The sequence below is a fragment of the Lepidothrix coronata genome, unplaced genomic scaffold (assembly GCF_001604755.1).
Source record: "Lepidothrix coronata isolate B3197 unplaced genomic scaffold, Lepidothrix_coronata-1.0 Scaffold33, whole genome shotgun sequence".
In the NCBI taxonomy this organism is placed as follows: Eukaryota; Metazoa; Chordata; class Aves; order Passeriformes; family Pipridae; genus Lepidothrix; species Lepidothrix coronata.
The window spans coordinates 4461259-4487068 of NW_016690213.1; the positions used below are offsets into that span (position 1 = coordinate 4461259).

Sequence of the window (25810 nt, forward strand, 5' to 3'; positions counted from 1 at the left end):
TTTCAGATACTATGAATTGACATCAGAGTGACTTACAGGAAGGTGTTAGAAAGGAATACTATATTATTTTACTGAAAAGCCACAACTGTTTTTTGTTGAGCGAATGGGTATCTCTGTAATTTGAAAGGTTCTGCAAGTAGTAAGATTATACTGAATTAATGACAGATCTCTGCTTTCACTTCTTTATAGCTAGGTGGTCTTACCACTTTTAAGAAATACATGAATGTCAGTCTGCATCTGCTTTTTCTAGCAAATGGTCTGTTAGGAATCAGAACTCTAATCATATTCTTCTAATTACTACATTTGATTACAGTGATCCAAAATCTTAATTCAGCCATAGTATTACCAGGTTCCTTCTCAAGTGGATAGAGTAAATTTAAAAATCATAAAATGTAAACAGAAGAAAGAGGAATACCCTCTCCCCAGAACATTATTTCACATCGAATCACAGTTTAATCAGAGTTGAATTTTATTTGCCACCATGTTGCCTGTTCATCAACTTCCTTAAGTCTGTCTGAAGGTTCACACAGTCCTCTCCATACTTGATTGATCTGACTATTTACTACAATCTGAAAATTTTGTTAGTTTGCTACCCACCCCTCAGCTCATGATAATGTATCTCACATATACATGTAAATACACAGATATTTAGAAACGTGTGTAGATATGTGTGTGTGTGCACAGATAATATGCATAATATCTGAAAATATAAATATTTACAAAATACATACATATACAATAGGAAGCTTTTAAACTAAGTTGCACCTTTCCGTTAATGAAGAAACTGGACTGTTTTGCTTCTTTGCTATTTTTGGATCAGTAGCAATTCTGTACACTTCAGCACTCTACAGCTTTAATCATTCTCTTCTGAGAGATCTATTCAAAGGCTTTTTGAGATCCTAAGAAATTGTCAGCTGGTTTTCAACACACAGTTACTGAACAGTTACTCAAAAATATTAAGAAGTTTATTGCTATTTGCAATGTCCATGCTGGTGACAGGCTATAAATTATGAACATTTGGTACTGTTTTAAGCAGTTTACAGGTATGTGTAAGGGCCTTTTGTTCCTGGATCTGCCACAGCGATTTTTATGAGCGGGAATGGACAGCATTGTTTCATATCAATTTCTGGCAGAATAGCTGTCCCTAAGGACAGATTTCATATTCTTGAGGCAGTTCACCAATTTATGCTTTCACTGTCTCTTGAAGTCCTCCACATCTCCTTCTAAGCTAGGAACTTACTCTTCTATATTTGCTGTAGCACCTATTACAGAGCCTCTTAATATTTTTATCTAAAGGGAAGGCCATCACATATCTTAATACTATTGTTCTACAGTCTTTTCCAAATTAAATATCCTAGAACAACCCATAGGTTTAATTTCAGTCAAAGGAGAATAAAATCAGGTATTTCCACTAGGTTTTCATTCTGCATTAAGTGCATGTTTTAGTACTGTGAAATTGTTAGGTTTTTTTTTCTTCCTATGTTAAAATCAAATTTTAAGAACTGGAAAGGTAGCTCTGGGTTTCTTTTGATATGGGGGGTTATCAGATAAATTTTTATTCCTATAATAAATTTTTTATTACCTTTTTTCCTGAATTTTAACTACCTTAAACCAACTTTACACTGCAAAGTAAAGAGAGCATAGCTTGTTGTATCTCATTAACACAAGATTTTGGAATTACTATTCTTCAGAGGCTACTTGCAAGAAATCTGTTACTTCAACACAAAAACCTGGAGAGTGTCAGCGACTAAGCAGTTTGACTTTTGGATGCTTTTCAAATAGAGCAAAAAGTCCTCAACCATCTCCTAAGTTTGAAGAAATAAGCAAGTCTTCATCTAAAGAGCCAGACTACACTGAAGGCAAAAACATGCCAGGTACCTCGTCACCAATCTGCCATTTTATTCTGACACAAGTGGAAAACCGAAATTGGCAACTATGTCAGTGTATCCAAACCAGCTGTTTTCAAAGTGCCTAACAGCACTCTCTCCTTCTTCAGTGCTACCCTTCTATTACTAGGAAGAAATCCTGTTGAGCACTAGAGTCTTTGTAATGCCACTGATACATTATTTGGCAGCACACAGTGACTGATGGGTGCTTTGGCTGCAAAGGGAAGACTCTGACTTGGCCCAGGTTTGCTCCATAGCAGGATAAGGAGTTTAAGGCTGCCAGTCCACCAGGCAGAGCTGTTATGTGTTTATGCCTGCATAGGGCAGAGTCTCACCTAAATCCAGTTTCTGTATGTTTTTGCTATGCTATCACTGGTGTCACAGTGTTAGTTTTATGCCCTAACTCAACACGATCAACTCAGAAATTTTTCAGCAGTATGATGAAGGTCAGAAGAAACTGAAGAGAGCAGCAGAGTTTCCTGTCTGAAGAAGGAGATCAGGTCACATAATTTCCCCAACAAACCCAGATGTATGGTACTGCCATTGGCATACTGTCATGCTGTTACAGGCATGAGCAAGTCCATTACAGTTTGCTACGTTCCTTAAGAAAACAAAAGCTCAGGAAGGAGACTGTTGCTCTGGTCCTTTGCTTGAATCCCACAGTGCTGTTTATGACCTCACTATTTTCTCCACAGTTAGTTGTGGTATCTAAAATGGCAAGTTGAGGTCTGTAGAAAATCAGAAATTGAAAAATCAGAATCTGAATAGTTCGTGTATTTATATTACACCAAGTTCATTATGAAGATGGCTATGTATTATTATTTACATTTTTATAGATGAGGGAATTGAAGTAAGAGTAATTTTTTAAGCAAAAGGATAAAAAATAGAACCTTAGGCCTGCCTAGATTGAAACAGATCAACTTTGGAGACTTCATTACTTTAAAGTGGACTAAATCAAAATCTTTGGCTTACCCAATCCAATTTAACTTCATACAGCTATTTAATATTAGCCTTCCCAAGTGTCTGTGTAGAAAAACCCTAGTTCTTGCATCTGTTTTAACTCGAGAGCATGCAGGCCTTACTAAGACGTTGCAAGCTATAGCTCTCTCTTGCAAAACCAGGTAAAAGTGAACAGCAGAAACAAAGCTATTTTTAATACAGCGTCTTTCCTTAAGTATTTTCCATGAGCCTCTCTTGTATATCCTTATCCTAAGCATTCACCACTGGGAATACAATAATAATTTGCAGAAGAAATTTATGTGGATAAATACTGTAGAAATGCACAGAATACTCAATTTGTTAATGCAAATCTTTTCTGATAAGCTTTTATTAATTTCTAATTTTCCTTAGATTTAATAAAGCAGCTAAATTAGTATGCCCTTTTAAGTCTTTGGCTTTTTGTTGTTTTTGTTTGTTTGTTTGTTTTCATCCATTTATGGTTTACTTTAAAATATGGCTCCAGTCTGCTTATCTTTACATTTATCGCCATTTGTAGTTCAGCTAGAACTTTGAGTAATGTTTATTACATTTTTTTGGCAAACATTACTGCAACTTCAGTCACATTAAAAAAATTTTAAATGTTCTTAATGTTTATTATTTACAGTATTAAAAATCTTAAATACGCTTACACATTTGAAATTATTACCTACTTACTATTCTCAGACATGATGACTAAACCCTTTATCAGTCAAGTTTGCTAAAGTAATTTTCTCATGTTCATTATATTTCTCCTCTAGAGAAGGATATCCTGGAAACTACCTTTGATAGTCCTGCACATGAGACAAATAAAGGTCAGAAGTCATTGCAACAAAGTTCCTCTGGTTCAGAGCAGAAAAAAATTGTGAGAACAAGCTGTTCATCCAAAGATATAGACAGTGACATGTCAAAGAACTCGTGCACTACCGGGAGTGACTGGAGCTCAGATGAGGATGGAGGAGACAATAAAGGACTGAAATCCAGGTGTGCATCGACTCTTTCAAGCCACACATCTGAAGAGAATGCAAGGTACAGTAGAGTGGGAAGTGAAATGTATTTGACAGCATCTGATGACAGTAGTTCTCTATTTGAAGAAGAGAGTTTTGGTGTTAAGAGGACTCAGCAAAAGAAGTTATACTCCTGGCAGCAAGGATCCCAAAGAAAAGGCCAGAACAATCCAGGTGGAAAGTGCAACTCTGACTTCACAAGTAAAAAGAAAGACCAAGATAGTTCTTCAGATGAACTGAATAAGAAATTTCAATCTCAGAGGCTAGATTATTCATCCTCATCCAGTGAAGCAAATACCCCAAGTCCAATTTTAACCCCTGCTCTGACACCCAGACACCCAATTCTAGCATCTTCTGCAGGTCCTCAGTGCACGAGTTCATCAAATTCTCCCTCAAATTTGCCACCTCCAAAGTTACGGACTCCTAATGTTTTTAGTCTGAATTCACCGTTAGCAAAGAAACATCTAAGTCAGCCCCAGCTGAGTTCTGACAGAATGTTTGGTAGAAATAGGAATGCCATAAGCATGATACGTCCATGGAGACCTCAGGAAACAGACATAGATCTGGTGGAGGGAGAAGATACTGATATTTTAGAGAAAATGGAGATTGGCTGTGATGAAGGAGTGTTTACTTATGACTGCACTGAAGCACAAAACGCTGAAGTCCAGGAACCTTGTGAAATGACAAAAAAGGGTGCTAGCAACAAACCTCCAACCCCTCCATTACATCGATTTCCTTCCTGGGTAAGTGTGATTATGGATATTTTTCCTACTGGTGAAGCTAACTTATTTTCATGCCTCTATTCTAAGATTTTTATTGCCTCATATTTCTCTTATTCCCTGCTTAATGACAAACTGGGCGTTACCTTAAGCGGAATTAACTCTACAAACTCAGAAGCACGTTTTATTTTAAGCATGGTATTTCTGCCATTGAATAAGTCACTATTTTGTAGATAAGACCAATTTTTTCCACATCACATCTAAGTTGCATATGTCCTTTTGAGTGTGTGTATCAAAGGATGTAATGCTTGTGACTGCATTTATTTATGTTTCTGAATGCCAACACAGCCTAAGAATGCTAGTGTCAGTGCCCTTGCTGTAACCACTCTACCACTCACAATCTAGACAATTAGGTTGACAGAAGACAACTACAGAAGTTACTGATCACATTTCCACATAAAACTTTAAAGCCATCAGTCAGGATATTAAAATAGATATTAATAAGTCTTACAGAAAATCCAAAATTAACTGTGTCAAGACTCACTGATTCTGTGGTTCCAGTGTCAAGAGATTTATTAATGATTCAGAGATGAATAATGCATTAATGTAACAGCTTTTCTATGTATATATTTTAGTGCATTTTTTTTCATTATAGATTTTCTTATCGTAGTCTTCTAACACAAAATGGTTGAAAAACTGTCTTTTAATGGCATTTCTCTGTTCTTAACACACAATCTTCCATTAAAAAACATTCTTGCTATAGCTTCTTTGGCGCCTGATAATAGTATTTTTAAAAGTAAGTTACCTACAGGGCAATGTTGAAACAGACTATGAATATGATGGGGATGGCATATAAAAGAAGGATGCATTTTTCAGCTGCTGTTGATGATGTCATTTTGTGAACCATTTTAGCATATAGTTGCACTGGCACCAAGACTAGGAGGCTAAACAGAAGAAAGGTAATTGTTGTGTTTTAATTATCTACCATCAAATCCATTTTGCTTGTATAGGAAAGCAGAATTTATGCTGTAGCCAAATCTGGTTTAAGGATGTCTGAAGCTTTCACCCTGGAATCTCGTAATAAAAGTAAGTGGTTTAGTTGTTCATTGTCTCATCAAAAAAAATTCTATTCTTATGGTGATGTGTAAGCAAGGACTTCTAAAATAATTTTATGAAGATTTAGTTATCAGCTATTTAAAACCTAGAAGATTATTGGTTATTTTTCCATAGTCCACCTTACCTCTTGATTTTGTGCTGAATTTGTACATTGTTCACTCCAGTTTACTTTGCAATTCTTTTTGAAGATTCTATAACAGGTACCAAGGTAAGAGCTTATGCTTCCAATTTAAAAAAGGTTTGTGTTCATGACTGCAATTTTATTTATGCTTCTTAAAACCATTGTAAATTTTAAAAAGTTATAAATCTCCCATCTAAAACAGTTTGGGAGTTAGTTTGCTTTTTATAGCAGTTAAACAACACAAAAAAAATTACATTTGAATTTGGTTAATTGAGGGGTAAATTAAGAAGGTCATTTATAGAATATGTTGCTTTTTTAGGTGCTGTTTCACTAACTTCATGCTCCATATCCGGATTATATACATCTCTGATATATAAGAACATGACCACTCCTGTCTATACCACTTTGAAAGGGGTAACTGTATTACCGTTTAAAGGAAATTTTTAAATACCATTGGGCTTCACATCCAGGAACTTCCTGTTTTACATTTAATACTACCATGCCAAATATGTTGTAAGTTGATGTTTAGAGATCACAGAACCCCAGAAGTAATAGAAATGTCAAATAGCTGGGGAAAAAATACTGCTTATGGAATGTTACTAGCCTAGGTCAGTTCTTCTTAGGTTCCTTGCTGATTTTTTCCAAAGACTTGCTAATTATTAAACAGAACCACATGGTGTTCAGTGTCATAATTAAAAGCATGTGTATGTAGAAATTCTTTGTGTCAGTGCCAAAGCTGTTTCTAGTCACATAACCAGCAGTAAGTAATCACAGCGTTGTTTGTTTCTGACAGTCTTTTGTGCTTTGGAAAGACCCATGCCTTGAGCTACCTCAGGTTTCTGTTTTGAAGTGTGGGTGTGTTTGAGCGTACAGACGGCAGAGGGAATTCAGTTTCATGTTAATATTTGTGTGCCAAAACTCACAACCCAAGCAAGAAACAGCTTTGAATATTATGAAGCCAAAAGAGTTCTGCCACAGTATGAAGGAAATGACTGATACCCTTTATGCAAGATATCAAAGAATGTTGTGTTCATTTATGCAGAAAGCAACTCAAATAAGCAACAGCCCATTTATAGATGAGTCATCGGGATCAGAGGAAGAAGACAGCTCTCGGTCCAGCTCAAGGACTTCCGAGTCTGATTCTCGAAGCAGAAGTGGTCCAGGTAGTCCTCGGGCTATGAAACGAGGTAGGCAAAACCATAAGACAAGTAACTTCTGGGAAGTTTGGAAAACTAGGCAGTTTACATGATCTTCTTAGAAACTGATTTCTTCCTTAAACAGTGTGGACATCTTAAATCTAGGCTTTTATCTCAGCTCTCAAAGCCTAGATCTAATATTCAAGCAGGAGAAAGGACTGTTACACATGGCTTTTTTTTATTGCTGTTGTTATAGATGTCTTTTTAAGGCATTAATCTGGTAGCTGGCTGTTGTCGGGGGAAAAGTGACTTGTACATTTAAAGCAAGAAACACCATTCTCTCTGTACTCTGTCATGCCAAGGGCTTCCTGTGATCTTTAACTGTAGATAAGTAAAAACTATGTAGAAAAGAACTAATTGCCATCAGAAAAAAAACCCCACATATATTCGAGTTTATAAAACAATTTTCACGTCATCAGAAAGCAGGTGGAAAAGTATCCTTATCAAATTATTTGTTTCTGTCACTTCATGTAATAAGACACTTCTTCCATTTTTACAGTGATTGTCTCAAGGTCCCATGCAAAGATTTAGTTAAAATACTTGAATCCAGTAATGTGCTCTGTTTTGTGGAAGACAAATCTCACAGTTCTAGGTAACTGTGTGTTTTCCATCTGCAGAATGGAAATAATGTGCTTCATTACATTGAAAGATACAGTGCTTCCTCATGGGGTGACATTATCAGTGTTATATCCCTGCAAGTATTTCTTCACTGGGTGAACCAAGGGAGACTTAAAATTCCTGTAAGGCCAAATGTTAAGACCATCCACTATAGAAATGTAAAATAACATGATTCAGTAGTCTGTATTATACATGTAAAAATCCCAGTTAGCAGGAGCTCCATTCAGCTAGCCTGGAGCAGGTTGACAGAGCCACTGGTCCAGTCGGAGTTTCCCAGTGCCAGCCCCATGTGGAGTCCAGTCCTGTTTCCAGTGATGCAGTTAAAGTTTTGCTACATTAATGTGAAAAGGACCCATAGTTCCTGCTTCTCAGCAGCTCCATCTTGCTGAGTGAAAACCAGTGTCATGGCTGCAGACACATCTCATGTTACATGCTCACACAACAGGAAAGCCAAATTGGGTAATTTAAAATCTGGTTTCACCTACAATTTATATCCGTGCCTGTAAAGTGGAACCATTCCTTTTGTTCATGCTTTCTTCCCATAAAACTGTCCTTTCATTGTTTCATGTGTGGAAACCTTTCTTAACCACAAAACATATATGTACTTATCTTTGTTGAAATCACATTGTTTAAAAATCTAGGCAGTCACACATTTCACCAGAAGCATAATTAACTTGCTGCATTTTTCTTGTTAAAGATCCTACATGAGAAGTACCCACTCTGAAAGCCCAGGTGCTTACAAAGCAATAAATGAGAAAAGCTTTTTTTTTTTAAATAAAATTGGCAAATTAGTTTGGAAATTATTGAAACAAAGGAAACAAGGCCTCTTCATTTCAATCTTGGAGAGTATAACCTTGCAAAGTAAAAACACTAGTCCTTACAAAAGGGCATATTCACGTGTATGAAAATATTTCTATGATGAGTAAGGGAGAGGTTTGAACTTTTATTGCTGTTTCACTAGAATTGAAAGCAGTGTGCATTTTTTCAACAGTAAAGCTGATAAACACTAAAAAACACCTGAAATCCGGAATTCAAATTTTTAGAAAACCTCAGGATAAAAATTCATACTCATTGCAAAATACAGTCACCTACAGCTTCAACACATATCAGATCTTGAGTATGGCTTTTTAGTACGTAAGCAGTTGCATAAGAAATCCAGATACTAGAGCGAATGATAGAAAGAGGAGGGGGAAAGCTGCTTAGTTTAATTAAAGATCCTGTTTGCATTTTCTAGAGGATGAGTATGATGCATGGCACTAATTCCCGCCTTAAAATAGCTGTGGTAATATAACAGATCATAATATATAGAAGACATTTATTTGTTATTTCAATCACAAGGGACTTAAACTGTTTAATTATGAATGAGACTCAGATATTAGCACTGTGCTAATAGTTCAGTGTGCTGATATTTTAAAAAGTCCTTGGTTCCTGATAGATTTCTGTTGATACTTGTGTTTGCCTGCAGATCCTATTCAGATATTCTTTCTGCATGGCTGTTCTGACCTCAGTTGTTTCTAGTGTAATAAAAAAATATATAAAGAATTATCTTTCTTCATTTCCCGCAGGTGCGTCTCTGTCTTCTGTGACCTCGGAAAGCGACTATGCTATTCCTCCAGATGCATATTCAGTAGACACAGACTATTCAGAGCCAGAGCAGAAACTTCCTAAGACCTCGTCCTCATCTAGTGATAATGGAAAAAATGTGAGTACTGAAGTTCTGTGAAGAAGTCCACCCGTGGTGCTGTACGTATATTTATATCTTTATATTCAATCTTGTTGACTCATGGACTGCCTTATGAGTACAAATAGCAAAATATACCAACAATAAGTTAACTATATAAGACTGTAATTACTGAAGGAAAATGGAGGGTAATTGTGAGCTTTCTATTATAATAAAGGAAAATAGGTTGACGACTCCAGAAAAGAATTCAAAGTCTTTAAGATTTCCTTTCTCGGAACCAAGTCTGGTATCAGATTGCATATGAAAAACTAAAAGCAGATTAAAATTATTATTTGAATATTCGGGGAAGTAGAAGGGTATTCCAAGAAGGAGGTGAAGTTATCAGTGGAAATCAGAGAAATCATAAGTAGCATAAGATGCAAGGACAGGTCAAAGAAACCAAACCATTATGGGGTATTGGTCAGTCCCCAGGGGTTTTTAAGTTGCTTCTGTTAGTAGTTAGTGCCTTAACATACAAGTGGATTGACTGCCTGGTGATGAAAATTATTTTAAGCTTTCTTTACAGAGCAAAAATTGTGAACTCTGTTCTACAGGTATACACACTAAAAGTTTGTCTGCGAGGAGCTCTGAATTACAGTGCTCTTTATCTGGTCTGCAGGTTAGGCCCTGAAGTTGGGAAAAAACATATATTTATTTTATATTCATTTTGTTCCTCGTTTAATATAAGTAATTAGAAAGTAAAATCGGAAATCATCATAATCTTCATTCTTTTGTATAGTTTGGGGCAAATCATATACTACAACTGTAAATAGGGATTTTAATTAGTTACCCCACGTGCACGGCATTTGTGTTAATTGATGCTTGTAAAATTTTTGTTGTTGGACCAAAAGTCTCATCATATACTGTAATTATTATTTAGCATTCTTTTAAGTCATTAATATATCTCTGTGTGTTTTTACATATTTCTGAGGGATATAGGTATATATGTGTATCTAACTACTTTTTATCTAACTTCTAAACAATCAGGAACCTTTGGAAAAATCTGGATATCTATTAAAAATGGGTGGTAAAGTAAAGACCTGGAAACGACGGTGGTTTGTGCTTAAAGGAGGCGAATTACTATATTACAAATCTCCAGTAAGTACATGTAACTTATCTGCTATTTGATATTAGATTTTTTTTACTGAGAATATAGGGCTAGTGTCTGAGCTGTTAGAGAGTTATTCAGGACTCATTTCCTCAAAAGGTGTACAAGGTACTGAATGCCTAACTAGGAAATATCTATCCAGATTAATGTTTAAACGAGCTGTATAATTATTTATTGCTATTTGTTGGTAGGTTTAAAATACTCTTTTTCCATTCTTTCCGTACAGAGTGATGTCATTCGAAAACCTCAAGGTCAAATTGAGCTAAATGCATCTAGCCATATTGAAAGGGGTGATGGAAAACAAACAATTCAGGTGCCTTCTTTTCTCCTGTGCTTTCGGTATTCCCTCCATCCCCAGAACCAACTCGTTGTTCCAGGCCCTATTGCACTGGAAGTCCAAGTGTGGACTTGGAATTAAATAATAAGTGCCCTTCATTTGAAACCAAAGAATCATCAGTTACAGAAAATATAAAAAGGCCTACATGGAGTCTTGTTTGTATTGCTACAAAGGTCAGTCATCACATATAAGATAAAAATAAAGAGAGTAATCTTGGGGCTAGCCATTGAGGTTGAGAGAAGTCATTTATCTGGAAGGAGATAAACTGAGTTTTCTCAGCTTGGTGTCCTGGAATTTTTCAGATAAAGACTTAGAAAGAGTCTGTCTGCTCTGCCTGGCTATGGAATGTTTCATTAATGAAAAGTGTTTTGGGGAAAATAAACCCCCCAAAGCTGTGAAACTACATGGGGTAGTATATGTTACAACCCCATCACTATGGGGTCAAATGTATAAAGTTCTTGAAGCTCAAGACTCTTCTGTTACTACACAGCTGACCACAGAAAAACGAACATACTACCTGACTGCAGATTCTCCCAACATCTTAGAAGAATGGATCAAAGTACTACAGAATGTTCTTAAAATACAGGCTGCCAGCCCACTCTTCATAAAGTCTGAAATCAAGCCAACCATGAAAGGATTACTTACAAAGGTAGAAAAATTCTTCTTCCCCCAACCTGCTTTATTCCATATTTCTTAATAACAATAGCCAGATAAGAATGGCCCTAAAATAAAACAAACACAAGTAAAACAGACATGTGTTTGCTTCCTCAGTACCTTACAATGTGAACAATCCAGAAGGACTACCGACTCACCTACTTTGGGCAATTTGGTTTTTTCTCGTTACTTGATTTGATTTGGTTTTTGTTTTTGTCTTTGTCTTTTTAAGTCATTAGTTCCTGTGTTGAGCTCTCCCTTTGCACTTCAGTGGTGTCCTAGTTCAGCATATGTTTCAGTAGCTAATTTACCAACCTGATTTCAGTGGAGTGCTCTCTTTTTCTGTGTTCACTCACTGTGACAGATTATTTCCTTAGCTTCCATTACTTTAGGCCTGATTCAAAGTCACATGAAAAACACTGGCCTTAGGAGGTTTTAGATTAACATCTCATCTAATACTTTGATTTTTATGCCCTTAATAGAGTTATGAAGTTTTAATTTTTTGTCTAGCAATTGGGAAAAGAATTTGAACCAAGGCATTTATTCCCAGTATTGCCAAAGTTCAGAGATGGTGAAAACTAGTCTGTATTTCTCTGGCTGTGCTTGTTCCTAATGTTCCGTAATTACAGGTGAAACATGGATATTCCAAAAGAGTTTGGTGTACCCTAGTTGGAAAAGTTCTGTATTATTTCCGTAATCAAGAAGACAAGGTAGGTCCCTTACTTGTTTCTTCAATGAATGTAGACTTTAAACAGTAATTTACAGCTTTATTAAGGTACAATTACCCTAGGCATTGTGCACAGATTTTCAACTTGGAAGGTTCATATCTAATTGCTACTAATCCAGGGCACACCCTTCGGTCTCCTTCTACAGGACATGATACATGTTCTGCATCTCATCCCCAGCTGAAGGGGGAGACTGATTTGCTGACAGTTCAGGTGTCCCTTTCTGACAGGCATGAGACTCATTAGAAAAGTCCTAGCTGTCACGTACTTCTGGAAAGAGGCCCTTTCTAATATATGTTTGCAGGGGGCAGTGACTGCAGATTTGAAGAATTTAAATCTTCTTTTTATCCCTCAGTTGACTTCCAAATCCTGCTCTTTGGTATGTCACTGTACCTCCATAGTGCTGCAAGAGCTAGGACACTGGCTAGTCATAATTTTCACCTGTCCCTTTGCTCCCAAGGCATTGTGTTTTGTCAAGAAACATCTTTTTAATGGAGGTGGATGAGAAACAAGATTTTGGAACAGTCCACTGAGCCATTATAACTAACAGTTAAAAAAATACCCAGAAATTTTCATTTTTTTTACTTCTGTCCTAAGCAAATAATCACAATGGAGCCAGTAATTAATAGCTTTTATGTAGAGCTAGTTATTCCCTTTGTCATCTTTTCCATTTCTAGCCATTTTTAAACATTCAACTAAACCTTATTTCAAGAACTATATGAAAAAGATAGCAGTAACCATCCATTAAAACATTTTATTTAAATTAAAACAATGTAATACAGGATTCAGGAATCACCTGACTAGAGTATCAATCTCTAGCTCATCCTAAAGAGACATTAAAATTAACTTGCAGTTTCTCCTATGGATAAATCTCTGAATTTACACATTTTTACCATTGAAGATTTTGGAATTGTAGCATGCCCTTTAGAAGCACTTAAGAATTTTGCTGGATTCTTGTGAATTTCCCTCACATTTGGTAGAAGTTTTGCTGCCCTTTTAAAGTAAAATTGAAACTAATTTGCTAAATTGTAATAAAATAAGGATTTAGCTTTTGTAAGCAGAATATGTATGAAAAATTTCCAAAGCTAGTTCATTTCTAATGTTCAACAATTTGCTAATTAAGAACATACTTTCTGTAGCTGAATGTGTCTGTGCAGAAATAAATTACACAATCTGCAGTGGTTAATACAGTAATGGAGTCCATTTAAAAGGCTTCCTTTCAAAATGGAATTCAAATTAAAAAAATGAGCCAACTGTGTTTTAGTTATACTTGGTGAATAAATCAATCTTGACTACTTATATGTGAAATGACATCTTTTGATTCTCAGGATCTTATTTTGTTCAAAAAGTTGAATGCTTCAGAAGCACTACAGAAAATACAAATCACCACATGTGTCTTTAATCCTCACTAGTGAAGGCACTGGAGCAAAGGGCCACCACTCTGTGATGTTTTCTTCAAATGACAGTATTATTAACAGCTCATTGCATTAAATCGCTACTCAGGAATCCCACCCCAGATTGAGTAAAACTTGCCAGCTACTCTCCAGTATGGTATTTTCAGTTTTTAAAGAATATTTTTGGAAAGCCTCATCTGCTTTTCACTGGCGCTGTGATTTCAAGACAACTTACTTCAGTAACCAAAGCTTCTTCCCTGCACCATTAAATAACATTCTTTTGAACATCCTCATGTCTGAATGGCTAGAGAAAGAACAGTGGGGCTGTGAGAAAGGAGGGAGCTTGGCATAAAGTAGCCAGGAAGACTGTCAGCCTCTGTCAGTACTGTCACCTAATTGTGAAGATTTCATGCTGTATTTATGTTCGTAGTGGCTTCCTGTTGTTAATGGCTATGAAATAATTACTTCTGTGAGAATTTCCACTTGAATGGCTTTTTTATGTAAAACATTTCCTGATAAACGATGCAAACTACATAAACAACTTAACATAGAAGTACTGTGATCTATCAGATTGGAGAATGAAACCAGCTGGAAGGTCTACCACACAAAAAATTTACCTTCTGAATTTGTAGCACGAACAAAACAGATACATCAATAATACATTCATTACTGCACTCTGAAATAACAAGATCATAATTAAAGTTCTGGGCTTGATGCAGGGAATTTTTGCTTGGAACCAGATCTGGAAACTCTGAAGAATGACTTCTCTCACCCTAACAGACATTTATTGCATTACTTATGTACAGAGGCAGAAAAGAATTTTTGAAAATCTCACCTTCAGACTTTGGCACATGTCACTCTCCTTTTGCTTTCTGCAATAGATGGCGTATCTGACATTCCTTGGCAAGACTGAAAATGAACAAATACAAATAAGTATTGATGGTAGTTCATGTTTTTCCTTCTATTTGCAGAATAAGAACAAATTGTATATAATAATAAATACAATAACATATAATATAAAATCAGAGTGCACTGAAGTGAGTATTACCTCTCTCACCACTTGTGATATTTACTTTTAGTTTCCTCTTGGCCAAATCAAGCTTTTTGAGGCAAAGGTTGAAGAAGTTGATAGATCCTGTGATTCTGATGAAGATTATGAAGCTAGTGGTCGCAGTTTATTATCAACCCATTACACTGTTGTTATCCACCCCAAAGACCAAGGACCCACCTATCTTCTTATAGGATCCAAACATGAGAAGGTAGTAAACGGACATTTTTATTGGGTTTCAGTAACACATTTATGGATATGGTGCTGTGATATGAATATTTCTTGAGGAGGAAGAAGGGGACCTACAAGTCATCTGGCTTGTAGTTTGATATAATAAGCAAGGAGAAGGTTCTGATTTTTTAACATCGATCAAAATTTGTCTGCAAATCAATGCTGTTGTGGGCAAACCTTGTTAAAATAGACAAAAATAAGCAGGCTTGCCTGCATAAGTAGATGGTGCTGAATATCATATATGCTGTAACTGGAGAATTTTGCTCACATACACTAACTTGTAGACAGACCTGTAGCTGACCTTCCTGAGAGGTTTTAGGGTACTTGTATCCATTTTCACTGAAAAGATTAACAGTAGCAAAGACTGCCCTACTTAAGTGAAGGAGCAATGAGGGGTGTGGTTAAAACCATTTTTATTATCATTGCTTCATTGTTCTCAAGTAATCTTGTAGACCTTGTTTTGCTTTCTGGCCTTATCCCCAGGTTAGCGGGATCTGGCAGTGATAAAAAGACACTTATGTAAGCTTTTGGAAGAGGAAAGGAAGAATGCTCTGATAATTAAATATGATTTCTGAGGGTAAAAACTTATGAAGAGTGCCCTGTGCAATCTTCCTTGCTTAATGTTTGTAACATAGAGACCATGAATGTGTATTCAACCAAAGGCAAACTTCTTTGGGCTTCAAAAGGAGCACATGGTAGTGAACTTGAACTTTGCTCTCAAGTTTGAACTTGAGAGCAAAATCCTAGTGAAGCAGCTCCTTCCAACATGGAATGAGGGAACTGCTGTGTTTTTCTGCTTTAGGACACATGGCTTTATCATCTGACAGTTGCAGCTGGAAGTACCAGTGTAAATGTTGGATCTGAGTTTGAACAACTTCTTTGCAAATTATTAAATGTGGAAGGCGATGCCAGTAAGTTTGTTTTCATTTCAACATCCTAATCTTCCAGTGCTTATTTACTGAATGTACTTATGTACTGAATTAATTGCAAAACCTATATATTTTATCCTTTTAGCTTCTCAGATTTGGAGACATCCTACCCTTTGCCATAGTAAAGAAGGAATTACTTCCCCTCTTACAACATTGCCATCAGAAGCCTTGCAAACTGAAGCAATTAAATTATTCAAGGTAAAACCATAGCAGATGCCTTTTTTATTAACTGACTGTTTTAGCTAAAGAATGGCTGTTAGCTGGCTTACTAGGAATGTTCAACAGATAAGAAAAAAGCAAAGAGAAGTTTACTTTTATCTTTAGTGGAGGTAACTAATGGACAGCAGCAGAATGGCCTCATATGATCTCACCAAAGACTATCACTTCCAATGTAAAGAGATCACTTTTGGTTGTGAGGAGCAGTTTAGGCTTCAACTTCTGGATTTCCTACTTATTTGGTAAGTTATTGATAAATTGCAAGTTACTAGAAAAATCCATGGCCATCATGAATGATAAAATTTTGTCTTGAAGTTCATGGCTCCAAAGAATGTACCAGCTTTGAGAATTGACAGATCTCTGCATTCAGAAAACTGTAGCTGAAATACCGTTGCTTTAATTAAATTCTGGAGGAAAAAATACTAGGCGAAAGTTTTGTCATAGATACATGTAAATCATCTGGGAGACATTTTAATAACCAGAAGAAAAAGCAAAATTTAAGTTTAAGCACGTTATAGAGTACTTCAAATTGAGATAGAAAACAGACATTGTACTGCTCTTTTTAATAAAAAGAAAATATTTTCCTATGAAGTAGCTATTCTTAAAAGATGGATCAGCTATTCAGTAATATAAATGGAGAAAATATTCCAGAGCAAAATTATTAAAAGTGTTTCACAACATTTTTTTGAATCCACTTTTGAAGATTTTTATACACTTTTAAAAATATACATATGTATATGTCCCAGGAGTAGTGAAAAGGCCTTTTGACTAGGAGACACATAACAGATCATAACTGCTGAGCCACAGCTAGTTTCTTGAAAAATTTTGTCTGCCACTAAGACCTTACATCTTTCCCAGTTAAAGGCCAGGAAAGTGAGAGTATTATGCTGCAATGCCTTTAACCTTCTTTCAGGCTATAAAGTCTATTTCAGAGACAAAATAAAATTTTGCTGTTCCTTTTTCTGTACGTCGTGAAAGAAGTTACAAGTTGGAAGGCATGGAGCTTGGATAAATGAATTTTCTCCACAAAGCTTGAACAAGTCTAAAGACCAAATTCCCTGAAGCATCAAATATCTGGGGAATTCTAATGTAATGGTTCAGATCTAGAAAGGAATTCAAGACAAGCATTGTATGTTTAGTCATGGCCACTTGTAGGCAAACTTTCCAGATGGTTTCTCTGAAATGTTTGAAACACTTTAAAGAAGTACATCCATCTTACTTTCTGCAATCCTGCAGCATGAAAGTTTAAAAGGAAATGTACTTATTTGATAAAAACAAATGTACATTTATTTGTAAATCACTTTTCAGACCTAGTTCAAATCACAGACACTTACCTAAAATAAATAAATAAGAGATTACTTGTATGACCTTTACAGAAACTTCATATAAATCAGTTTAAAAGTCAGATAGGGAATTTATTTAGAAACAGTCATGTTTTGGTTATTCAATTGCTGATAAAAATTAGTCTGTGTGAAAATCCACATATTTTCACATAGACTAGAAACAGATCAGGCTTCCATCCATTTTTCCTTATATCCTTTGAAAATTCCATCAACTATTATACAGAGTAAATGCAATAATGCTTTCTTCTAATACACCACAACAAATGCTTAACACATGGCTTTCCTGAGACAGCACTGGGGATAGGAAAGGTCATACTTACCCACAGTAAAAATACCAGGGAAAGCCAAGATGTAAATCAATGGCTCTGAGTTATGGTTTTCTTATCTGTGTATATTCTGCAGTGTTGTACTCACTACTTGCACGAGCATTTTACATTATCTGCCATTGAGAGCTGTAGACTTTGCATTTCCAAGTCCTGTAGAGGGTCTGCTTTGTTCAGCACATCCTTAAACTTGCATACCACTACAACTGTTGCAACTCCTGTTAATAGTTCACTCCATTAGATGTAGAGTGAAAAGCATGGGTTCTAGGAGGTATTTTTATCTTAAGTCTCACTACATAGCTTTTTACTCCTTTTTTTGCAGAACCAGCAGGGTTTCTTTAGTCTAGTGGTAGACTTACTGTGACTTCAATTAAAGCACGCTTTTGTTATACAGAACATCTTAAAGATTTGTTGGAGCTTTTTGTATGTAAACTCACTTGCTTATTATTTTATATCTAGACCTGCCAGTTGTTTATAAATGCTGCAGTTGACTCTCCTGCCATTGATTACCATGTATCTTTGGCCCAAAGTGCTTTGCAGATCTGCCTCACACATCCTGAACTTCAAAATGAGATCTGTTGCCAGCTTATTAAACAGACTAGACGTCGACATCCACAAAACCAGGCAGGACCAATACAGGTAACCCAGGATTTATTTTAATGGTATCGATTTCAGCAGCAATAAAGGAACTACACAGACTTCTTAGAATGGTAAAGAGGCTATGCTTTTCTGTAGTATCTGCTTACTTAAACTTGGATAAAAAGCTGAGCTAATATCTTAATTACTGCTGTGTCTTCCTGAAACAAAGCTGATGCTATCCTCCAACAAAATACCTGTATCTGGTGGTAGAGTATATCTCTGCCTGTGCTGTTTTTAAAGAGTGGACATAAAATGGGCTGTCTTCAAGTTAAGTGTTAAGTAAGACATCATGTACGAAACCTTTTCCTTAATTCTCTTTTACTGCTTCTTTCCTAAGAGAGGTGCTGCATCAGGAAGCTTGGTGGGCTGAATCACATGGCTTAACAGCATGAGTGTGAAGAGAAGCTGCAGTGCCATGTTGTGGAATTTCAGATATGCTCAGGGCTTCTGATAGATATCACCTCTTGTATGCCATGCTGTTCTGCATGCACCCTGCATGCTAGGTTATAAATGCATACTTAAAATTCTTGACTTTGTCCACTGCCGGCTGTTCACTGATATCCAGATATGTGACAATGAAATGAACTGAAATTGAAAGGAAAGCCAATATTAAAGAGTTTGCATAAAATTAACAGAACTGGAACAATTGCGCTTATGGTGGAGCAATATCTACAGAACTAGGAGATGGATCAGAAAATGTTACCATATTAAGGCTTCTGTAATAGTCATGTTTTTCTCTTGCCAAAGAAAGTAGAACGTGACCAACAGACATACCTAGTATCTAGAAACAGCCCGTAATCCGATATGTGGTGAGACACTGGAACAGGTTGCCCAGAGAAGCCGTGGATGTTCCATTTCTGGAAGTGTTCAAGGCCAGGTTGAATTGAGCTTGGAGCAGCCTGGTCTAGGGGAAGGTGTCCCTACATATGGCAGGGGTTTTGGAACAATATTATTTTTAAGATCCCTTCCAACCCAAGCCATTCTGTGATTCAATTTTTGCATCACAAAACATTCACAAAGCTTTTATAGCAGACATAGCACATTCATGTCAATTAACACACTGAAGTTATGTATGGCTGATGGAATTTAAACTTATTATAATCCTTCTTTGGTACTTTCTTACCACGGGCAAGGCCTTCCCTCTGATGCAGGTAAATATATTGTTGCTATTGTAACACACTGGAATGATTTTTAAGAGCTAACACATTCAGTAAAATGTTTTCAACCTTACACTAAGCTTTTTTAAGTCCTAAATTCATTCCGTAGTCTTCTACCCTTACTTGTACTGTGGTGTATACCTTCAATGGAACTGATGCTATCCTCCATCAAAGTACAAATATTTGATGATAGGGAATATCTGTGCCTGTGCTGTCAAATTTCTATTTAATACCAGGCAAGTCAGATAAATCAAGATGGAGAAACATCATTTTTTAAAATTCAATATGAAGCATTGATTGTGAGAAAAGTAGTTGCAATATTAGTAAGTGTATATCCAGGGTACATGAGAGCAATCTGTATTAAGTGAAGCCTATGGATACATATTGAGCAACAACAATATACCAAATTATTGAATAATTGTTTTTTTCAATAGTTACTGTCTACTTGGTAGGAGGAAAATGTCTTATGTGTTGCTTCATCATATATGTAACAGGAGAGCTGAATTCAAATTTCACAGGCTTCTCATTTCATAGTGCTTGGCCTTGCAGCCTTAGTATTTTTTTCCTGTGTATTAAGTTTTTTATACAAACTGAGCTGCTTTCCCATTTCCAGCCCCAAAAGAAACTTGCTATATGCAAGTAAATAGAAGGAGAGCTTTGGCCTTTCAGTGAGGTGACATGCTTATTTAGTCAGCTTTTTCTCTGAGTTTTGTTTTTTTCATTCCTATTTCAGCAGTCTCGACTTGGCACAGTAAGCTGCACTGCTGGCCAGCAGCCACAGCAGGAAGTTTTACGTTGTAAGATGTTTAAAACAGTGAATATATTCCTTTTGTTCAGGGATTGCAGCTCTTGGCTCTCTGCGTTGGACTCTTTCTGCCCCAGCACCCATTCCTTTGGCTTCTTAAACTTCATTTAAAGAAGAATGCAGATTCCAGGTGTGCCTAAATATTATTACCCAGCTTGTCAACTAGTCTTTCTGAAGTACCTTGTTTTCGGTCTTTCCTGTAGTGTATCAGATTTTTGACATACATTTTAAAATTAATTTGAGTAAAATTGCTACTAAAACACAGTACATGTTAATTCTATGCATCACTTGGGAAAGTTACCCCTTTTTTCAAAAAGTACTCTGCAGTGGAACTCTTGACTGTATGTTGCAAAACCATGAAAACCAAAATATGATAGTTATTACACAACACACCCTGAGCCATGTTCATCTTTGGCACAGTTCTGCTGGCCTTGGTAGACTAATTCTCTTTCTAATTCCACGTGCAAAAAATGTGTTGGAAATCTCACAGCGTGAAATCTGAGTGCTCCTCCCATCTGGCATCCCCAGAGAGATTTACTCACAGTTTACTATCCTTTCAGTCAGTCCCCAAGAATTGCCTTACTTCTTTTTTTGGTCACAGGACTGAGTTTGGGAAATACGCGATCTATTGTCAGCGATGTGTAGAACGTACCCAGCAGAACGGAGACCGAGAAGCAAGACCTTCCAGGATGGAAATCCTTTCCACTCTTCTTAGAAATCCCTACCACCATTCGCTGCCCTTTAGTATTCCAGTTCATTTCATGAATGGCATATATCAGGTAATGTCATGTAGACCACAAAACCCGAGCTCTCCCAACCTCTGGCTGTTAGCATATACGTGAAGTATTATATCCGGAAGAGAATTGTAAAGGTTAAGGAAAACCTGGTTCAAGTTTCATCTTGTGCCAGTGCTAGCAATGGCAGGCACGAGGTACTTGTGATCTGATTTGATCAACAAAGAGTAAAGGTTTGGGGGAAAATCTTTAAGAGAAAATAAAAGAAGTAAAACCTCTTAAGAATGAAAAATAGCAAAGTTCTGTTTCTTATTTAACCTGACCACCAGCTGAATGAATTAGACTGAAGGAAAGGGAAAGGTATTAAATTCCACTTCCTTTCATCAGACATCTTGGAAGTTAAATCAGTGAAGGCCTGGAAGCACAGCTGTAACTCCCATTATCAGTCATGAAGGATAACCATATTTGTTACAGAACAAACATAGCTTCATTCTTAACTCTTGTGGGACTTCATTAGTCAAAGCCTGTAGGAAACTTTTCACAGGCTTCCATGCATGCTGCTTCACATCCTGGTTTGTGTTTCCAACTGTGAGAGATGGCTGAAAAAATTTTTTTAACAATTCATAGTATTCTTAGACAGAAAGCAAGTTTTTATATGAAATCAAGGCTATATCAAATAAACTTTTCATTTCAGGTCACAGAAGAACTCTGCTTTTTTTCACCACTAAGTTTCTTAATTGCTTACTGCTTCCTGCTTGCCCAGTAAAACAGAAAAAAACCAACATGTGTTTAAATCAACCTAAAAGGTTTCAGAACTGAAGTTTGGAGAAGAAAAGGAGTAATTGCTCATTAGTTATTTACTGGTCAAAATTGTATAGTTCCAAGGGCTAAGAAAATTGTAACTAAATTGTAACTAATTGTAAAAATTGTAACCACATTTGTAAAAATTGTAATTACATTACTAATGTCTAAAATTTACTAATTTTGTAAAAATTGTAATTATTTTAACTAAAATTGCAACTAATTGTAACTAAATTACTTTAATGGAATTGGCAACTAAGCAATTATAGACTCCTGTATTCATCTCTGCAGCAGATTTTTATTTTAATGCCAGCCACTGAGAAGTACAAAACAGAAGTCCAAGATCAATTTTCAAGACATTTTTTACCAAGAGTAACATATTTTCACCAAGTCAAATACAGGAAAACACCCTCAATACAGATTTAAGTGAACATCACAACTGGTATCTGTATAAAAGCCATTTGCAATCTCTTGCTAAAATGCTTCAATACTAGTAACAGCAGACAAAAATTCATATTTGGGGAAGTAAAACTTAGAAGGCTTTGTAAATTACTGACCTATGTACTGCTGACAAAGCAACATTTGTAAAATATTTTGAATTTGCCAGAATAGATCTGCCATCTAATATCCCTCTGAAGTTGCACATGATGAAAAATTATTAACTGATCTCATTTGTTTCATCACTGTATTGAAAAGTGGAAGAAATCATAGTCTTCTTAATTTTTCAAGTGGTATTTGTCACAAAAAGCACAGATACTAGACTGATACCTGTTACATACATTTTGTAACAGAAATTCAAGTGTACAAGTGCAAAGAAACCACTATAAACAAAGAAAATAAACCCAAAAATATTACTTTTGGAAGCATTTTGGTAGTGAATTTGAGTTGGTAAACAAAGTAAGATAAGGTACAATCTGCTGAGAAGTTAATAATTTTTGGATAGAGTAAAATTCCACTAAATTGACTTGCCATGTGGAAATCTTTTCCAGATCCTTTCTGGAAATTTTTAATTTTCAACGAGTTTCAGTAAGTTATTCACAGAGGATAGAATGGGTCCTACAATCCCAATGTTATTGTAGAGGTATTATATTTCCAAATTTTCAATTTATGGAAAGGGGGGTATATAAGCTTGATAGCAAAATCCTTTTTGGCTACTTTTTTAGGTTGTTGGGTTTGATGCCTCTACCACAGTGGAGGAATTTCTGAACACCCTGAACCAAGATACAGGGATGAGGAAACCAGCTCAGTCAGGATTTGCACTGTTTTCTGATGATCCCTCTGGCAAGGATATAGAGCACTGTCTTCAAGGAAACATCAAGGTAAACAAAAGCCTTTAATGAGCTCTGCGTGTAAAAAACCGAAGTATCTTCATTTGACAGAGCTCTCCTCAGGAAATGTAAAAGAAAATATTTTTCAAGCTGAAAAATAACTGTCTTTCGCTTTTTTCTCTTAATGTGAAAGGAAAGATTTTTTTTTTAAAATCACTTTTTTAATTGCTTAAATTCATTCGGTTAACTATACTTAAAAGCTAATAGGACATTGATATTATTCAGAGAAGTAAAAGGTGAGTTAAAAAAAGTAAGCTGTTACTAATCACAGTTCTTTAAAACTAAATAGCAATTGGAGTCTAACATGGATTTAGAGATTTCAGTTAACATTTCTGATTTAGCTCCAGAAGATGACCACGTGAGGTCCAAGAAGACATTGATACTGGAGTGGAGATCCTGGGGAAGAAAAAGAAGAAAGGGCTCTTTATCTAAATACAGAATAATTTTAGGGTTCAGTTTAAGAAATTTCCAATGAAAGGCTTGTCATTGTTCTAAATTTTAGTTTCCTCTATTGCTAGAATTAAATTCTTTGCAGTAAAGAGTGAAAAAAATGCAATATAATCTGTGCTTTAATAAGGTATTAGATATTTTTCAAGCCTTTTAGCAGCTAATGAATAATGAATATTTTGTCCTTCTACCAAAGTAGTCTTTTGCACTCTTTGGCCAGTGTTCACAGCTGCACTTTTGAGTTACAAGGTGCAATACAACCTGGCCTTAGTGACAAACAAACAGTTTGTCATCACAATCAGCCTTCTTCCTGTACCAGAAAAATTACCATCTGGAAAGCGGAATTCCTAAAAGATGTACTTATTTTCTAGGTAACTGAAACTTTAGAAGCTACTCACATTACTGCTTCCATGAAGGCTCTTTTATGAAGGAACAGTGACATGAGGTCCAGCAGGGCTCCTAGAACCTCTGTTTCACCTTCTCCCCATGTGCCCACCTGCCCTCCTGCACTGCTTGTTGTGAACCACTTCTGTTGTGTTTTATAACAAACTTCATACCAGCTTCATGCCATGGCAGTTACTGGAAAGGACCTGAAAAATTCAGGCATGCAGCAGAAAGAGAAGGCAGAGATCAAAGGCATTTGATTAATTATATAACAACTCACTGTGTATAATTACACATTCACTGGCTTCTGCTAAATCAAGTACCTGGCCTTTCCAAATAAGCATGTTAGGGCTCGCTTCCAACGTAGTATGAGTGCTGCAGGATAAGCAAACAACAAAAATGTTAATTATTAAATGTTCCAGCTAAGAAATGCAAGTGAAGTTATACTTCAGTAAGCTTAAAAATTCAAGCTATGTATGTTTCTGATATGTAGAGGATATTAAAATAAGTTGACAATTTCTATTCAAAGGTGTTTTCAAATAGGAAGACATGGCAAAGTCCGTTTTGTATTGCTTTCGTTCTAGATCTGTGACATTATTTCAAAATGGGAGCAAGCCTCCAAAGAACAACACCCTGGGAAATGTGAAGGCACAAGGACTGTACGCCTTACTTACAAAAATAGGTTTGTTTAGCAAGTATAATATCTCTGCCTTGTCCCCAGATTTGTTTTTTAGTTTCTGCAGTTTCTTCATCTGAAAAATATTGGCTGACTCGAAGCTCGCAACAAAAATAGTAAATGGGTGTAACTGGAGAATTTTTTTTAATACAGTTCATTTTTTCTAGTCCTTAAGAGATGAGCAGAACTGAAAAAAAAAAAGCCATAACTGAAATCAGAGGACTGAAATTAAATACTTGTCGAGTAGTTGAAGTGCAAGTGTTGTTCTGCTAATGTGTTTTGACGCTGACATAAACATGTCACATTCAGAGCAGATACTGCTAATCCTCAGGGCTAATGCATTTCCCTGTCTTCTTTATTTAATAACTTTCTGTCTTTTCTGTAGGCTTTATTTTTCAGTTCAAGCTCATGGGGAGACAGACAGAGAGAAGCTGCTGCTAGTATATCAGACAAATGATCAAATAGTCAATGGACTTTTCCCAGTAAACAAAGAATTAGCGATGGAATTGACTGCTCTTTTAGCCCAGGTAATCTTTATGCACGAGTGACTCACACAGCAGTTTTACAGGTTAAATACTTTAATAGGCAAACTGGTCCAGGATTGCTTGACCTCCACCTTTTTTATATGATAGTGCAGGAAACAGACTGGGCTGGAATCTTGTGTAAGGCAACTCTGGATTTCAAGTGGAAATGCTTTACAGCATAGGCTGCTGGGCCATCACTGTGGATAAAACGTGCTTTACCTCTTACACAGTCAGGCCTTCTTGGATTAAATATCATGTAATCATGTACCATTTATTCATTCACTATTCCTTACATGGTTTCTGCAAGTTAATACTCCAAAGTAATAGCTGTTAATGAAAGTCTAAGACTCCTTTACTAGACATGGTCTTGGTAAGATCCGTGTTATATTAAAAAAATTAAAAGTTCAAAGGAAGGTTATTAAGAAAGTTACTTGATGTTGTTATTCAATAAATGTAAACTGATTTGTGTTAGCTGGAGATCTAGCAATCTCAGAGCATAACTAGTATTATATTTGTACAATTTATATTTGATGTTTAACTTTTTTCCATGGGAAATAGAAAATAAGATTACTTGCATAACTTTTATATTGGTGAAAAATTAATTGACAAACTGGTTTTCATCTCATACTTGGTAATACAGATTGAAAGA

The 25810-nt window shown here is 36.1% G+C and overlaps 1 protein-coding gene and 1 long non-coding RNA gene across 12 annotated transcripts in view; one reads left to right on the forward strand and one right to left on the reverse strand.

The window, feature by feature from the left end:
- The window catches only part of PLEKHH2 (pleckstrin homology, MyTH4 and FERM domain containing H2), a 58103-nt gene that overhangs the window by 20789 nt on the left and 11504 nt on the right, over positions 1 to 25810 (forward strand). For 6 of the 7 annotated variants that reach the window (XM_017811629.1, XM_017811628.1, XM_017811624.1 and 3 more), the window contains 19 exons: positions 1692 to 1874; positions 3623 to 4611; positions 5598 to 5673; positions 6144 to 6238; positions 6867 to 7011; positions 9204 to 9340; positions 10346 to 10456; positions 10693 to 10779; positions 11294 to 11452; positions 12087 to 12167; positions 14656 to 14835; positions 15658 to 15766; positions 15870 to 15982; positions 18126 to 18305; positions 20300 to 20397; positions 20869 to 21046; positions 22966 to 23121; positions 24546 to 24643; positions 25023 to 25164. In XM_017811629.1, coding sequence (XP_017667118.1) covers positions 1692 to 1874; positions 3623 to 4611; positions 5598 to 5673; positions 6144 to 6238; positions 6867 to 7011; positions 9204 to 9340; positions 10346 to 10456; positions 10693 to 10779; positions 11294 to 11452; positions 12087 to 12167; positions 14656 to 14835; positions 15658 to 15766; positions 15870 to 15982; positions 18126 to 18305; positions 20300 to 20397; positions 20869 to 21046; positions 22966 to 23121; positions 24546 to 24643; positions 25023 to 25164 — 3317 coding nt within the window. The remainder of the gene's footprint in view (positions 1 to 1691; positions 1875 to 3622; positions 4612 to 5597; positions 5674 to 6143; positions 6239 to 6866; positions 7012 to 9203; positions 9341 to 10345; positions 10457 to 10692; positions 10780 to 11293; positions 11453 to 12086; positions 12168 to 14655; positions 14836 to 15657; positions 15767 to 15869; positions 15983 to 18125; positions 18306 to 20299; positions 20398 to 20868; positions 21047 to 22965; positions 23122 to 24545; positions 24644 to 25022; positions 25165 to 25810) is intronic. The other variant, XR_001874198.1, reaches the window with a different exon arrangement.
- The window catches only part of LOC108495681, a 32178-nt gene continuing 11502 nt past the window's right edge, over positions 5135 to 25810 (reverse strand). For 2 of the 5 annotated variants that reach the window (XR_001874200.1, XR_001874199.1), the window contains 5 exons: positions 23976 to 24167; positions 14412 to 14485; positions 11449 to 11525; positions 9923 to 9985; positions 5135 to 6999 (listed from right to left, as the gene is read on the reverse strand). This is a non-coding gene — a long non-coding RNA (uncharacterized LOC108495681). Of the gene's footprint in view, positions 7000 to 9922; positions 9986 to 11448; positions 11526 to 14411; positions 14486 to 18680; positions 18891 to 23975; positions 24168 to 25810 lie in introns of all 5 variants that reach the window. The other 3 variants (XR_001874202.1, XR_001874203.1, XR_001874201.1) reach the window with 2 other exon arrangements.